Source organism: Gorilla gorilla, chromosome 1, assembly GCF_029281585.2.
Source record: "Gorilla gorilla gorilla isolate KB3781 chromosome 1, NHGRI_mGorGor1-v2.1_pri, whole genome shotgun sequence".
In the NCBI taxonomy this organism is placed as follows: Eukaryota; Metazoa; Chordata; class Mammalia; order Primates; family Hominidae; genus Gorilla; species Gorilla gorilla.
In genome coordinates this window covers 41,084,695-41,102,801 of record NC_073224.2, presented here as the reverse complement: position 1 = coordinate 41,102,801, position 18,107 = coordinate 41,084,695, and the positions used below count along the sequence as shown (strand labels likewise).

At 34.4% G+C, this 18,107-nt stretch overlaps 1 protein-coding gene and 1 long non-coding RNA gene across 4 annotated transcripts in view; one reads left to right on the top strand and one right to left on the bottom strand.

Moving 5' to 3' along the window:
• LOC115933758 (uncharacterized) overlaps positions 1 to 11,959 on the top strand; it is a 36,233-nt gene extending 24,274 nt beyond the window's left edge. The window contains exons 7-8 of one of the 3 annotated variants that reach the window (XR_008677320.2): positions 10,068 to 10,151; positions 11,844 to 11,921. This is a non-coding gene — a long non-coding RNA (uncharacterized lncRNA). Of the gene's footprint in view, positions 1 to 10,067; positions 10,152 to 11,843 lie in introns of all 3 variants that reach the window. The other 2 variants (XR_008677322.2, XR_010134700.1) reach the window with 2 other exon arrangements.
• LOC115933756 (centrosomal protein of 170 kDa-like) overlaps positions 1 to 18,107 on the bottom strand; it is an 86,603-nt gene that overhangs the window by 61,907 nt on the left and 6,589 nt on the right. The window contains 4 exon segments of the mRNA XM_063708604.1: positions 3,354 to 3,830; positions 11,811 to 11,945; positions 13,269 to 13,431; positions 13,528 to 13,586. Coding sequence (XP_063564674.1) covers positions 3,354 to 3,830; positions 11,811 to 11,945; positions 13,269 to 13,431; positions 13,528 to 13,554 — 802 coding nt within the window. The 5' untranslated portion in view covers positions 13,555 to 13,586.

Here is an 18,107-nt window from a genome sequence, read left to right as displayed (position 1 = left end):
AAATGACCTATGTCTAGGGAAGTTGAGTGTTAATGTTTATAGGTTGTTCCTAATGAATTTAGAGATTACTAACTGGTCCCAATGATTTAACACGGAAACACGAGTTATAAAAATGTGGTGCATAAAAGGAATGAGAAGACACAGAAGAGAGAACTGCAGAACACACAGAAAAGGGTCATGTCTTGGAAAAGTAATAGGCAAGGGAAACAAAGGGAGTAAGATCAAAATGAAGGTGATTTGGAGATCACGTCTATCAAAGTAATAGTGATTAATACTATAAAAATCATATATGACAACAAATCTGAAGATCTTTCTTCAAATTGTTGACTACTCAAAATGCAATCTGAAAAGAAAAAATGGGATTAATTAATGAAATCCCTGCCTCAGGTAATTAAGCTAGGAATAACAGATAGCAGATGAAAGGCAAGCCCAAACAATCTCACTAGTTCAAATATAGACTTCATTAAAAACACTAGATTTTATAACCTATTTCATTGTTGTATTGGCTCTATTGAAAAGGAATCCAGTTTCTAAAAGCTGAAAATAACTAAATTCCAATATTTGCTGTACCATAAGAATAACAGATCACGCACATACAGAAAGATTTTAATGAAAATACCATCTTCACAGAATTTAATTGATTCCAATAGATAAAATTTGGCACTTAGTGGTGTCAGACCCTTTCAAATATCTTTCCTATAACTTGTAGTTCAAAACTTTTCTTATAAATTAGTCATTTTCTTTTTTGGAAAATTACCATTCTCTCTTGTATTCTGTCAGGGTTATACAAGTCAACATCTCATCACAGCTGCAATTTTCTGTTTCTACTCATTAAAAAAGTCACTAGGAAACAGTCCTCACCAAGTTCTTTTCTTTCCTTTGCTTATCATTAACCATGCCTAAATACGTTGAAGTCCTTTTAATATTTTTAGGGTAGGTTAGCTGTAACAAGTCAGTGGTGTGGCCTAAAACAGTGGCAAGTCTCCTAAAGGGTTAAAGTGTATGGGCTTTATTTTCCTCACTGTCGCAAAGCACCTGCATTTTACTCTTGTAGGAGCAAAGTTTTTTGTTTTAGTTTTGTTTTGCCTACTTTCAATTCTTTGATCTAAACAGTTGCTGAAAACCTAATTTTTGTAAAATTTTTATTATTTGCTATAATTATATTTATTTAGAGTCTGGCTATGTACTTTTTATATCCTAAATCATGGAAAATTGTTATCTAATGATGGAAGCTCTGACTTTTGGAGAAAGTCACATGTCATTTATACACAGGTCCAGAAAAGTAAAATGAGTCTATCTTGGATCAAAAAATGAGTTATATTCACAAAAACATTATCTTCAATGGCTTGTAAAATGGTCTGAAGGCAAATCCAAAAGAAGAGTTCTCACACTGGCACCATACTGGAATGTATGTCTACCTTTAAATCAACTTTGAAGGACAACAGTAATATGATTACATAATTTCTAGTAAGGGCTTAAAAGATCTAATCATTAAAATACAGATATAGTATACATGTGGACATTAATCCCTCTATTTGGAATTAGGCCCACAAATGGGCTTGTGAGGACAGAATGTTTTAAAATAATGGCTTAAAAATAATAGTCGATACAGGACAGGCGCGGTGGCTCACGCCTGTAACCCCAGCACTTTGGGAGGCTAAGGTGGGCGGATCACGAGGTCAGGAGATCGAGACCATCCTGGCTAACACGGTGAGACCCCGTCTCTATTAAAAATAAAAAAAATTAGCCGGGTGTGGTGGTGGGCGCCTGTAGTCCCAGCTACTCGGGAGGCTGAGGCAGGAGAATGGCGTGAACCCAGGAGGCGGAGCTTGCAGTGAGCCGAGATCGTGCCACTGCGCTCCAGCCTGGCCCACAGAGTGAGACTCCGTCTCAAAAAAAAAAAAAAAAAAATAGTAATAATAATAATAGTCAATACAGAAAATAGTTATAATGACTAAGTTATAAATGGGTTTAATAAAGGTATTTTTAAAATGATTACCTTTTAAAAGGATATTTTACCTCAGTTTTTGTATATTAAGAGTGGTTTTAAAAAGTCTAAGTTATTTCTAAATTCTCAAGGTTCAGCTACCTCTTATACTGTACTAGGATATCAATATTATTTATCCAATTCATATAAACAGCCTATGTATTTGTGAGTGTTAACCTATAGAAACAAAATGTCTCAATTACGTATTGTCTAGAAGTAAAAGGTCACAATCATGTCTCAAAAATACATATGCCAGGTAACTGCTTATAACTATAATTAAATATTGTGATAGGCTCCAACAAATAATTAGGTAATCACATCATCTCACTGTCCGGAAATGTCTTAGAAGCAAATCAGAAATAAGTATACAAATACTATTTCTTCATTACTTGATCAGAATGCCAGGACATAAGGTACAGATTAAATCAGGGACAGTCTTGTCATTGACAGAGAAGTCACCCATTGTTCATTCAAATTAGTACCTATCACATGCTCAAGTACTAGATGAAGTGTTAGGAGTACAAAAACTCCTAATATAGTAACAGAATGGTCACATAAACATGTAATCACAATTTGTTCAAAATCGTTTTCCTTATAGATAGCTTATTAAATAAAAGATAGGGTAACATAAATCTATACTCAATTCTAAAATAAATTTAATTGGCAAAACCAATGAGAAAAAACTGATCAGCTGATACATCAGTGTACAAACATACAAATTTTACTAATTTTGGCTAAGTTCTACACAAATAAAGTATATATAACTATTTAAAAAAGGAACATTCAACTCTAATTTTCATAAGTCCTAATATTAAAAAAATTTTAAACTGGATTAATAGATCCTACCAAATATTTCCAAACCAAAAATCTTTGTTTTATGAGTAACCACTGAGAATACTTTGAAGCGCTCCATCAATGATGTGACTGCATTACCAAAGCAGAACTTTTGGCTCAGACTAAATGGCTTAAAATTTCTTTCGGAATCTAGATATTGATCTCAATAGAGAACAGAATTGAATATATCTTTTCCTTAAATCAAGAAAATGATGGAACTCATCTTCTAGGGAACTCTACTGGTGAACTTAATAAATCTTATATTTCTAGAAGAAAAAGAAACATGTTTTATAGCATAAATATAAGCTCATAAAACCAATCTGGTTTTGTCAAGAAAATGAGGGAAGACTATTTTGAATGAGGAAATTGGACATGGGCAGTGTGGCTTCCTGTTTAGTTTTAAGACTAAATACAACCTTTGAAAAAAGCAGAATGTTTTCTACCATGTAAGTATCTACTAGTAGTCTAGTAAATGAAGACCAGATTTTCTTTATCATAAAGTAGGAAGTTCTGAATGATCAAATCACTTTACCTTTCAACCTTTTCAAGTACACTGGAACATCACTTTTAATGCTTTTAGAATCCTCTTCTGTTCTTCCCCATAGCATTTGAGGAGGGTTGTTTTGTGCTAGCCAGTCAGCAACTTTGTTTTCGGGTGCCATCATTCCTGTTTGAATCCCCAGCAAATCTTGAGTTCCAGGAGAAGACTTCTTGGACTTGTGGCGCTGATCAGAAGTAAACTTTGTCACATGGTCTCTAATAGTTACCTTCCCTGGGGTGCTGTCATCAAATTCAATGGTAAATGAAGCATGCCCTGCACCTGTTATATGGGAACTTGGTGTGTCTTTTGTTGGGATTTCATGAATAGTGCTTTCTGTTATTTGTGATGGTTGCTGGAATTCTTTTGTAGGGATTTCAAAATAACTTGGTTCCCTACAGAAAGGAAAAAGTACTTCTTCATTTGCAGCTGCAGATTATTCCTCAACTTGCTTGGCATCTATGCTGCACCCTAATGAGAAAAATAAGAGAAAATTCAAAATATTTGATTGCTTCTGGCACTTGAGGGAGTCTGGTAATGGCCATGTGTACTACTCCGTGAGAACCAGAAGGCAGATCACAGTCTGGATGAAAACCAATGGCATTTCTATCACAGAACAAATGTCACAGAGAAGAAAGAATCTTGATTATAAACATGCTATTTGATTACCAATAGGGGATGGAAGATAAGCAGCAGCAATGGCAAATGAGAGCAAAGCAGTTAAGAAATGGATCTTGCACGGCTAGGTCCATATTTTTTCCAACTTGGATCTAGAATTCATCAAGGTCCAAAAGAATTAAAATAAAATGTAGATGGAGATGCATGTTCAATGTATATATAAAAAGTGACAGAAAAACCATGAACTCCCTTCTCAAGTTACCAAGATGAGATATCTGAAATATATATGAGCATATGTAGTGCTCCAAAGGAGAATAGGTGCTCAAATGAGAATACAAACGTGAAGTAAATATGCAAGTGATCTTCTGGAAGTAATGATTCCACTTACAATTCTTCACCATTACATTCAGAAACATTACTTTCAGAATGACAAAAATATTGCTGAAGTGCGATCCTTGCAAGAAGATACAAACATTTTATAAAGAATAAAACATGTGGTTTGCAATCCAAGCAGCAGTGTGAACGAAATAAGGTTAAAATAGGAAATTCAGTTTCCAGACAATAACTCTGGAAGTTTACATTTCCATACAGCAGAATATGCAAAAGTGTCAAAATTCGTTGGAGGAAAGCTGAATTGTAAACCTCAGATTAACATGAGTTGGCAGAAGGAGCAAGCAACTCTGGAACACTATCACTGTTCTTCTGTTGCCTCAAAATCTAATACAAAAGTATAAAAACAGATGCATTTATGAATAAAATACATAAATGAAAATGACAACTAAAATATTTTCGGTATCCAAATGCAAAATAAAAAAATTAAAAATGCTATTGTCCTGTTGTTGAAGAAGCAAAGCATGTCCATTATCAAAATGAAGAGCGAGTTGAAATGAGACATATTTCCCTAAAGCTCAAAAATAAATTCTGCTTTTAAACAGATTAATAGAAAAATCACTTACAGACAATTTATTAGGAAAACAAGGCAATACAGGGAGACTAGGTTGTTTCCAAACATTTTCTAATTAAGTGAAGCGTTTGGTCTTTTGAAACATCTTTTCAAAAATTAAATTTTAGTGGGATCTGTCAGGTACTATAATTGGTTTCTTGACAGCAGTCTGAATATGAAATAATATAAAACCTGACTGCTTTTAGGTTACAGAAGAATGATATAGTAACATCTCTCTTTCATAATCAAATGTGTGGGATAGGGCACGGAAGACAACAAGCTCCATTTCCACAATAAATATAATAATAATAAATTGTCAAAAAAATCTAAACACAAGGCAAAGAGAACATATAATATGAAAGAATATATTGTAATTTTCACTGTGAAAAATTATCCCTTTTAAAATCTACTCAGCTTTCCTATCACTGAACATGAAAGAAAAGTATTGGAAAAACTCTACATTATCAGAGAAATAATCATACATTTATATGACATGACCTAAGTTTAAAAAAAGTTTGATTAAAGAGTTAATTTGTCTTTTTCTTAAAAATAAAATGTTCACTGGACTTTTGAGTGTTTACTCTGAAGTCATGTTAGTTAAAATTTCCATTAGAATAAAATGTATTAACTGCTTCTCATATATTAATAGTTCATTAATGTTATTTTTCTATTTTTTCAGACATTGATTTTTTTTACTATGTACAATGTACTGTACTTGATCAAGTCCATACAGTACAACTGGTTCATAAACCTGTCCTCTCTCCCTCCCCCCATATAGATATATACATATAGTTTGTTTTTGCTTTACTCATCCTTCAGGTGACAGAACAACGTCAAGATGGTAGTTTCTAATACCACTACACAGAGAGCCAAATAAAACTGATCCACTATACAGAGAGCTAAATAAAACTGATGTGGCTCAGCTATGAAGCAACACAAAAAAGCTGGCCAGGGATATAGCACTTATCAACCACTTGTTGTTCATGATGCAAAGGAATATTATCTCAATTTTCCTCCCTTGCAAAAAAAGTTCACAGTTAATACTGACATGTTTTAACATGTTTCATGCATTAAAACAGCTGAGATCAACAACTGCACTGTACTGTTTTGAAGGTCACCATTCCCACGTTAGTACTACTTCAAACTCACATTCACTCAAAGCTAGAAACTTGAGACTTATACAAGTTAATAACTAATTCATCTAGAAATCAAGTACCTAACCATGTCAAGTAGCACAATAGAGTGGAAAGGCAGCAGACTATGATCTGATGATCATAACCAGGCAGCCTGATTTCATGCAAAGCCCAGACAAGATCTGAAATCAGATAAATCTTATCCCTAATCAGTCTGTAGTCCTCATTTTCCTCATCGTGAAGTGAGAAAACAGAATCTTCCCATAAGATTGTTGTGAAGATTTAGTGAGATGAGTATTAAGTGAGATCATGTAAGTTACCCAGAACAAAGCAGGTACACAAATAAATGCTTCTCCCTCAACCTTCAAAAACAGCTGAGAATCAGGAAGACAAAAAGTTAATACCAAAACCCAACTCTAAAAAACCCAAGACAGATATGACAATGCCTATCCTTGAATATTCATAAACATTACTAACAGTTAAGATCTTCACCGAGAGGTTTTTACTATTTACTCAGATCACATGTAGCAAACCTTGGGCAGGGTACAAAAGTGAGGATTAAGGACAGACAAATTGCACCAAGTGGTAGAGAGAAGATGAAAAACAAGAGCAGACAAATGGCCCCAAAAACATGGTAGTCCAGTACCATTCAGTATATAGGGCAAACAGTCTTATATACTACAGTCTCCTGAGGACATTATTGTAGGGCAGTATCAGTATTATTATATTACTAATATATTTGATTATTGATTATATCAATATTGCTATTGCTATTGATATATATAATAATACTGATATTGATGATTGATGATTCTGAGTCATAAGAAAAAGTTTTAAATTATACTGAACCTTCTCTGCTTAAGGTGGTAATATGGGTAATTAATTTAATAGAAACTTAGGAAATGGTTAAACTTTAAAAAAACTATCAACTGTAAAAGTAAAGTTCAATCATCTGGAAAATCCATTATGTGGAAGGATTCATTTCCCTAAAGATGATAAAAACAGATGAAGTGTGGTCCAACTACACTTGAGAAGTACCTAATAGAAAACTATAAGGGGTCTCCTAATCAACATAGAAAAATAAAACACCTTTCCTCCCTCAGAACACTAACAGAACATATTCTGGAATTTAGAAATTTAACATTCATCTATCTTCAAAACTCATTTTGTTATACCAAATGAAACTAAATAATATAGTAAATACTTGTTTAGACTAATATTATGTTATTAATCTCAATTACTAGATTTTAAAAAATTATTTAATGGCTGATTATGCCATAATTAATTCCATATATCTAAATCAGAAAAGCAATTGGTGATAATCTGCTTATGTTCTTAAGGTATTTTATGACTGCGTTACCTTAACACAATACGTTATAAGGGATACTTATACTTCATTCAGAATAAATGTTCTTTTCATTCTTCTGTACTAAATTCAATGAAATATTAAACTTATTTGAGATGACAAGGACTATAACAGCTCATTCTGCTAAAGACATCCATCTAACCTAGTCTGTTCAAGCATGTCAAATTAAGAAGACTGGGAAGCTCCTTTTGCTTAAAAGGAGCTACGACTTGAAAATTTCCAAATTTAGTTTCGCTGGATTAAAAATCAACATGAGAGAGCCAAAAATCTACGATTCCCAGTTGCACATGCCATTTCAAAATGTGTGCAACAGTTAAAGGCCTTTAATTATAACCTAAATTAATTGTTGAGACCAAGTTAGGAGGTAGAAAAGCATAGCTGTAAATAAATTGAGGACAAACTTTCTGTCTTAATATGATTAAAAATAGTCACACAATTTCTGGAGAATGAAATTGCTCTAAAGTAAGTATTTGCTTAAACCAGGGCTTTTTAAGCTGTATGGCAAGTCTTCGGGAGTTTCTGGATATATATGAACGTTCCACAGAGAGGAACGTTAAAAATTACTAGGTAGCAAACACTCTATTATCCTTTCTGGAATGCAACTCTAAAAATTAATAACGAAGAATCAAATCACTTTTTGCTTTCACTAAGAGTATGCTACAGGATAAATTATTAAACTAATCACGTATATTCCATAATTTGAAACTTAAAAAAAAGTTTAAGTTTTTAAAAATACCTTAATTTCAAAATGACCACATTAAAGAACACTTGATATACATTTCAAATCTGATTCTACAATTTCTGCTGGCTTCATAAATTATTTCAAGACAGTAAACTATTTTCCTCATCCTATATTTTAAAAAGCTGCAAATGATAAATCTGAAACAGTAATATCCTCATACTAACATAAGAAAGCAAGTGAGAGGCCGGGCGCGGTGGCTCACGCCTGTAATCCCAGCACTTTGGGAGGCCGAGGTGGGCGGATCACGAGGTCAGGAGATCGAGACCACGGTGAAACCCCATCTCTACTAAAAATACAAAAAATTAGCCGGGCGCAGTGGCGGGCGCCTGTAGTCCCAGCTACTCGGGAGGCTGAGGCAGGAGAATGGCGTAAACCCGGGAGGCGGAGCTTGCAGTGAGCCGAGATTGCACCACTGCACTCCAGCCTGGGCGACAGAGCGAGACTCCGTCTCAAAAAAAAAAAAAAAAGAAAGCAAGTGAGAGTCTCTTAAGGCTATTACTAATCAGCTGTATCTGACAGGGCACTTTAAGGAATTTGACACAGGACATAAATCACTGAATTATTACTCAAAAAGAACCCCACGATCATGAGACGGCTTTTGGTCATCTAGCAGAAAGAGCACACAAGCTGAGAATTCAGTTACATTCATATAGATGAAAGTATTGCTGGATGCTTCACATTTGAAATTTATTTTATTATGCTGAGCTAGGAGGGATCAATTTTTATGGCTATTTGATTTTGGAGTATTTGTTTAAATCTTTGTACCCTATAAAGTATATCCTTTTAGAGTGATTGTGTTTACAAGAGTAATGATGGCTGAAATATTAAAACTTCTTATGGTTAAGAGCGTGGACTCAGGAGTCAGGCAATCTAAGTTCAAATTCCAGCTCCATTATTTGTAGTTGGGTGACTTTGACAAGTAAATTAATTTCAGTATGCCTCAGTTTCTTTATCTACAAAATCACAGTAACTACACCTTTAGGTATTGCTGTGATGATTAAATAAATGCATACAAAGCACTTAGAAGAATGTTGGATAAAGTAAACACTACTGAAGTGTTAGCTATTACTGTAAATCATGGTTGTGCCTTCTGTACAAAAATTACATATACACTTCATTGTATGTTAGAAGTTACGCGCTTCAGATTTCAAAAGCTGTTTTGTGCGTGACAGGGGAGGGCTAAAATTTTAATGGCAAGATAAAAATTACTATCATACTGATTTTCAGAGTTTGGTGATAATTATATTCAGCTATGTTTTCTTAATCACCTAATTGGTAAATCTTTCCCCCTCTCAGTACTAGGTGGCTCTAGGGCACAGTGATAGTATATTATGCAGTACTTGAATAAGACATGTATAGTTTAGCTGTGGGGAGGAGGCACACACACAACATAATGAATGAAACTGTAACGTACTGACGATAAATATACAGACATCATTTAGAATGTATCTCTTTATCATTTAATGTATGTGTGTATTTATGTCTGTGGGAAAAGAGCAGGCAGGAATTAGCATAATTTATGGGGGATGCATTGGGAGAGACCACTCAAACAACTGGTAATGGGACGTGAGGCTGACCATGGAAACTGGGACAAAATTAGAAAACTCTGACATGAACAACTTAGTTTAAAATCTATTTGGCAGGCAAAAGACAGTCATTGTAGTTTCTTGAACAAAGAAAATAAAGATCAATTTAGATGTGTTATACAAAATAAACTGCAGGAGGGTTGAAACCAGGAGGTTGGTAGCCCAGTCATGACTCAGGACGGGGGGCAGCGTGGGGAAAGGCAACAGACCTAAGGATTAGACAAACAAGGTGAAGGGAAGGGAACACCCAAAATTTACAAATAAAGCAGACATCCTTGGTTTTCTTTCAATATCCTTTCCCTGTTCTTTCCTCCTCAAAGGACTCCAAAAATCTCTGGCATCCACTCTTTCCTGACATAGATCATGTGGCTTAGGGGAAAACTAACACCACACATAGCTTCAAGGTGAGCAAGACTGGTTTAAGGATAATCTAACTTGCCTTGCCAGGGATTGGTTCAGAAATAAGCAGGTGACCCTCTCCTGAACCTGTGAGAGGCCAATGAGATGAGAGATGTTAAGAACTTTTGGCAAAGTTCTTCCAAATTCTGGAAGGTCTTCCGGAAGTAACGTTTTCGCTTTCCTGTTGGATGTGATCAAAGTAGCATGTACCCCTTCCTGCTACTGGCAGGCAGCCTATGAGAGTGAGGGTAAACTCCTCAGTCTGCAACCACTATGAAGAGCAAGACTGAGAGATGGAGAGAAGCTAGCTAGCTGATGACGACATTGTTGAGATGCTGAAGTAAACAACCCTCATGGGGTTCAGTTATGTGAGCCAGTAAATTTCTTCCCTGTTTAGTCTCAGGCAGCATTTGTTATTTACATCTGAAAGCGTGCTAAGTAATACTGTTTCTGTGCATGGGCATGAAGAAAACTGCTGGTGACAGAAACAATAAAGCTGGGATGGGAATTTATTTGCAAAGTTGACAAGTTCAGCCTTGGGCACTGTAAGATGAAGTTGATAATGCTCGCTTTTCTAGACTTGTATCCGTTAGAGCATACCTAAAGAACCAATGTTCTTATTCTCCAGCTAAGAAAAATGTCCTATTTATCTTGTAGAATTAGGGTGAAAAGTAGAAAAGTGAGAAGAGTTCTCATGGAATTCATCCTTGGTTCAGAGCCAGACTTAGTCTTCCATACTGAGCCCAGGTGCCTGTACTTAATTCCTCCAGTTCTGGATCCTTGTCTGCTGTTATCTCAAAAACTGACTGCTCCATCTTTCTGTCCTCATGTCTTTGCAAGGTCCTTATGTGGCAACTGACACCTCCATTCATTTCCTGGAAGTCTTGATTTTCTGGTTTATGGACTGAACCACTCCATTAACAACATCAGAAATATCAAAAATATGTTCCTTGACTATTAATCTGAGAATCTGACCCAGAACTATTTTTTCATTCTGGCTGCCAAACTCAACTAATCTTGTTGCTGCCATTTCTCATTACAATGAGCACACTGAGGTTTTGAAGAATTTGTAATTTCATATCACATTTCTGAACAAAGTGGGAATTGTTCATTTAAAAATATGATTAAGCCGGACATGAGATGGTGTGTGCCATAATCTCAGCTCCTCGGGAGGCTGAAGTGGGAAGATGGCTTGAGTCCAGGAGTTCAAGACTAGCCTGGGCGACACAGTGTGATCCCATCTCAAAGAATAAATTAACTAATTTATTTTAAAAATATGATTATATTCTGGGGATCTAATAAAAACACAAAATTAGTGCCTACTATTTTGGTCTAATTGATATATTTTAATAATTATTTTTATATACTTAAAATGCCTAGTTATATCATTAATCTACTTTCCAAATCTTAACATCTCCTTTAAACTGTAGAAAATATTTTAAATAGAAGTGCTTTATAAAGATATTAAAATTAATACTTTACTTATAATCACACATAATTTTAAATTTTACATTAAAATAAGGCCATTAAAACATTCATCAATTTTTAAAAATCAAAGTATAGAATACTAGATCATTTCTTTTCATGATAGACAGCTGTTTGCTTAGATTACAGATACTTCCCAAAATATCCATTTAATGTCACAGTGACTGAGATTTTTTTACCTGATGTTCCAGCTTCATGATTTTTTTCTTCAGGTTTGCCATTTGTCTTGAAAGCTCTTTTTTCATCCACCTCATCATCCCCCCACCATGACGGCTGCCCATGTAATGGAGTACCACGCGGCATAGCAGAAATATCTGGAAAGAGGTGGGAAAAATCTGTCTAAAGCAGATGAAACAGAAAAGAATACACTTTCGCAGAATGCTAGAACTGCCTGCTTGATTAATTAAATTAAAAAGCAAAGTATAGTCTTGACAGCTAAAATGTACTCTATACTGAATTAACTCGGTATTTGTGGAAGATCTTATACAATGTTGGACATGACTAAATAAATAAGATTTCCACTGGGTGGTATCTAAGTAACACAACGTGCTACATATCTCAATAGCTTTTTGTTAAGGTGTTATGAGTTGTTTGCTATATAACTGAACTGCTTGTAACAAATGGCATTTTACTTGAATTTAGACAGAAAGTGACCTCAGAAGAACAAGTTTGTTGAAACTAGACAATAATCAACTAGGGAAGAACAAAACCAGTCTGATCAGAAATGGCTCATTAAGGCTAAATGTAAAAGACAAAGCTAAAGTAAATTTTCACATGAGTAGCTATTTTCCAATTTTTTTCAAGCCCAAGGACACAAAAACTAGTTCTTAACAGAACTAACATATTTTTGTTTGAGCAAATGTAGTAATGCCTATTCATTTAAAAACTTGTTTCTGTTTGAATGGGATTATCTATGTAAGGCATTTTATAACGTGCCTAAAATTGTAAATTATTATATGGTGATATAGCCACATTTGATTTAAAAAATTTTTCTTTTAATTTGTTTTCATTGTTATGCTGCAGAAGAAAATGCAGACAAACATGAAATAATAAAAATATTATAAGGTAAACTACACAGTTAACCCTCTGAATCTGTAGGTTCTGCATCCATGGGTTCAATTAGCTGCAGATGAAAAATGTTTTGGGGGAAAAAATTCCACTACATTCCAAAATGCAAGACTTAAATTTGCCTTATGCCAAGTACTATAAAACAAATGAGGTGAGGTGTATGCATTGTATTAGGTATTATAAGTGATCTAGAGATGATTTAAAGTATACAGGAGGATGTGTTCAAGTTGTGTGCAAATACTATGCCATTTTACATAAGGAACTTGAGCATCGTGAATTCTGGTACTCATGGGAGTCCTGAAACCAGTCCCCCATGGATACTGAAGGATGACCATATTTACTTCTCTTAAACATTTAAACATATTAAGCACACCTATATACAACTGCTGTATATAATTATGTGTTTTATAATGTTTCCTAATGAAAGCACTGGTAGCATTAAAACACACTCTGAAATTATCACTATTATAAATTATTTTTATATGGACATGGCCAACTTTCTGAGAACAAAGCATACAGTGTCTTCAAGATCAAGTATAAAGATGGTCTTTCGAGAGAGGCCAGCTTACCCATGGCTTTTTCCTCGGATTTCAGTGCTTCAGTAGTTTTGTGCTGCACTTCAGTAGCAGCGTCTGCTACCTTTGAATCTATGCTTTTGGCACTTGCAGATTTGGATAATTCTGATTCTGAAGATTTTTGGGACAACTGAAGCTGAATGGTAAACTTCTCATGCTATACAACATTTAAAAATGGAAGTGAAACATCAAGAAGTAAAATCAACCATAGTGAATAGTAGATTTGCAAAAGACGTTAAGTAAAAACTGTTACCTTAAGAGCTTCTTCAGGGACCCTCATTTCTCCTTGTACTACAGTGAAAAGATTTGTATGTAAATAGGGCTAAGGAAGAATATAACCTCAAATTTCTGGTAATTGAGCTAAAAATCATCATCAAATGTAATTTAGAAATTGTTCTATTTCAACAGGTAATTACAGCAGAATTATTATATTTCCCCTGAAGAGTTAAATATTAAAATATGGTCACCAATGTAAACATTTTCATTTTAAAATACTAAAAATCTTAAGATCCAGCAAGTTTTCTAATTTTAAGTAATGGTGGCCCTCAAGAAGCAAACAACTGGGTAATTTATCAGAGCACAGAGACATTTTCAATTTTCACTAACAATAATATGAGATAACTACAAAGAAAAAGTACATGCATCAAATTATATTGAGAGCTAATCACAAAAATGTAAGGAAATATCTCATCAATGATTAACCAACAGCAATTCCTAAAAGAATTTGATTATTCAAACTTCATAAGCATTGATAAAAATGAAGTTCATTTTGCAAGTGCAAAAGAAATGCTATAATTAGGGTCCTTACAGCAACCACAACCATGACTGTTCCCCATGAATTGCAATCAAGGTCGTATTACATTATCAAACAATGGATTCTATACCAAGATGAGATTAGAACCAAGTGCTAGATATAATGAATGCCTTCATTATTAAGCCAAAAAGAACAATGCCTCTGTATATTAAAAAGATCTATTCACTAAAGAGTAGAGGTCACATTTCCCACCATTACTTAACTCTGTAATGAAAGGACTTTTATAACCATGTACTAAATTCTATTCCTTACCAGTTCAGAGCACTCATGACTTCAAGGGTAGAAAGCTGTAACTATCATGACTACTTGGGGGAAAAAGATGACTTCCCAAGCATAAGGGAAGTAGGAAACTTGTGAGTATTTATTCTAGGTTTCTACTTGTTAAAATAATAAAAATTCAGAATTGTAAATATAAAGAGTTTTGGGAAATATTCTGTTCAATTCCATTAATCCTTCCTGTTTCATAAATAAAGAACCTGGGTAATGGACGGACAGAAACCAAAACAAGAGTCTAGTCAACTGAATCCCAGGCCAGGGCTCTCCTATTAATCTACATTGCTTTTTCCTATAGCTTTGAAATACTAAAATTTTCCTTTTTGTCACATGCATACACTGGTATATATCTGCTGGTACATATGGAAATACACATCTCATAACTAAGTATATTTAATAAAAGATAATGTCTAAATTGAAAACATATGGAATCAATCTAAATGCCCAACAACTGATAAGTGGATTAAGAAAATGTGGTATATATACACCATGGAATACTACTCAGCCATAAAAAAGAATGAAATAGTGTCTTTTGCAGCAACTTGTATGGAACTGAAGGCTATTACTCTAAGTAAAGTAACACAGGAATCAAAAACCCAAATACCACACGTCCTCACTTCCAAGTGGTACCTAAGCTATGGGTACACAAAGGCATACAGAGTGGTATAATGAACATTAGATAATCAGAAGTGGGGAAGCCGGAAGGCGGGGTGAGGGATGAAAAACTACCTATTGAGGTACACTGTATACTACTCAGATGGTGGGTACACTAAAATCCCAGACTTCACCCTTGCACAATTCATCCATGTATCCAAAAAATCACGTGTACCCCTAAAGCTATTGAAATTTCTTTAAAAAGACAAAAAATGTGATTAAGCTATTATAAGAAAAACCTAGAATTTGATAAGTATACATACATTTGCATATTTATATAATATGAATTATATAAACACATATATATAATATAGAAAAACACTGGCACGTCTACTGCAGATATTATTGAAGTTTTTCATTCTTTTCTGAAAATTGCTTTTTATCTGATGTGGTTACAGATGTGAGTTCCCTGAAGCAATATTATGGTAAAAACTTTGCTTTAAATATAATAATAATACTGTCTAGTAACTTTGTTTGATCCGCAAAAAACTCATAAACAGCTAGAGAAAATTCATAGCATTCCTACTTTTTCTATGAAAAAAGGCATTAAAAATGGACAGTCATTACCATTTTTTCCATGGAAAACACAAGTGATTTCAGCCTGTTGTGAGGGTTTTCGGGTGCTTCAAGCTTACCTCCTGGGAGTGCCTGAAGGCAACTTCCCAGGGCTCATCTGGGATATCCTCTTTAAACCTAGACACTCTTCAGGTCATGGAGAGCTTGAGAGGAGCCATCCTTCTCAGGTTCAAACATTTTACCTTCCAAAAATGTTTCTGTGTGTGGAAACGAAGAAGACCTCAAGAAGCCTCTTGTTTGGGTCATTAATTCATCTGGGAACTCTGGTGTAACTGTGAGATCTGGAGACTGCTCTAGCCCCAGCTTTTCCCTCCAAGGCTACCATCTTCTTAGTGGTGCAGGCCTATGTAGCTATTTTTAACTTGCTAATCAAGAAAAATGACAAACTGAGGTAGAATAATGTATGATATCAGTAAGTTATAAAAAGTTTGAATTCTTGCTTATTAAAAAATCATAATTTGACAGGTTATTTCTCCACTTCTTTATATAAAACTATGATTGCTATTCTAAGCCATCCCCCTGTACTGACCTAAGTCAATTTATTCAAGAAATGTTTGTCTAAAAGTAGGACTGTGGAAACTCCCCTGAATACTAGTAATGTGTTCTTAGATACGGTTCCTCACACTCTTTTATTTTAATGACAAAATAAAAAACAGAGCAAAACTTTAAACAGCATTAGTTATTCCAAGGAGTATGACCTAAAATATGAAGTGTCAGATATCACTGTAAACATATCTTTCAAAAATCATGTCAGATAAATAGGAATACTTGAATAAAATTATTTTATACAAGGAAAGATCAGAAAAACATTTTTCAAAATTAATATATTTCATACATGTGATTTTAAAAAATATATAATAAGGCTATCCCTAGAAATTCTTAAGGTTACCCAAAAATGTTTCCTTTTCATTAAAAATATGGAAATTTTCCCTCATTTAACAATAATTGATAATAAAACATACAATTATGATAAATTAGAGTCCACAGAGTATTAGTAAGGTAGGTCCTAGGAGACAATAAGGGTTTAAAAGAAATTTAACAGCAGGAAACTTTCTAAGGGGAAAATTTTATCTATCTGCTTAATTTTGCCTATACCTTCAAAAAAAGGTATCATTTTATTTTAGGAGATGACTATCTTTCCAACTTGTAGAAGATCCTGTTCTTTAAAAACATAGTTTTCAAACAACTGATTTAAACTTCTCTATCACTTCATTTTTTCATCCAAAAAGCTCATTTCCATTAATTTTTAAAATTTAGTTCTTTTAAGCTTTGAGAAATGTCCTCTACTTTTGAAATTTGAAAAATATTAATATGCTCATGTTTTGTTATGGATATCAACCACATAAATAAGGAAAAATCTTAACTTCTCTGAATGAAAGTTCTTAATTTTTGCTTACATTTAACTTCCCCTTGATCATTCAGCAGCCGTTATCTTGACAGCCTACCAAACAGTGGTATATATAGTGCTGGAAGTACAGGTTAATTATAGTTTTAGATGCTATGACATGATGTATTGGAGTTTTCTTTAACCTGGTTTCTAATATGACTAACCCAATCATTTTGTGGGCCATTATGCAGGAATATACAACTTCTTTGGGAAAATATATAAATCACAATTTTAAAATAGAAGGTACTGGGTTCTTACTTATGATGACTTACATGATTAAAATGATTGGGGGTGGATCTTGCGATTCAAGATATTTAAGTAATGTGTAAATAATTTCTCACAAAATGTGGAAACCATACTATACTCTGCTTTTCCTCCCTAGCACATTAGTGGTTTCTCCTTAGTCTCTTTTACTGGTTCCTAATCTCACCCATCTCTTAATATTGGAATGTACCAGGTGTCAGTCCTTGAACCTCTTATCAATCTATATTCATTCCCTTAATGATCTCATTCAGTCTTATGGTTTTAAATATTATTTATATAATAAAAATCCCCACATTCATATCTTTAGCTTCTACTTCACCCCTGGATTCAACTTTACATTCAACATGCCCCAAATCAACTTCTCAATCTTCTGGATAAGATGGAGTAAAAAGAATTGGATTTATTCTCCTACATTAAACAACTAAAAGATGGGTAAAACACATGATACAATGTTTTACAAGACAATTGGCATCAGGCAACAAAAGACAATGATCTCCCAGAGAAGGGCAACAAAGCAAGAGTCCAATCACTGCCCCAACTCACTGCCCTGTGAAAGTTTCTAGGTCACACTGCAAGGAAGAATAATCCAGACAGAGCCTGGCAGACTCCCTGAGTTGTGATGGAAATGAAGTCAAGAGTCCAAGCAAATCAACATTACTGGAATTCACAGGACTGAGTACTGAAGACAAGCCTGCACAGAAAGAGAATTCCAGAGATTTTCAGTCTCTGGAAAATATTAGAGATAATAGTACCCAGTGCCCACACATAGGGCCAGGAATAGTACCTACTCTCAACAGCTGGACTGTAAAACCTCATGCATGATTCATGAGTCACTGGGTAGGGCACAAGTCAGCAAACTTTTTCT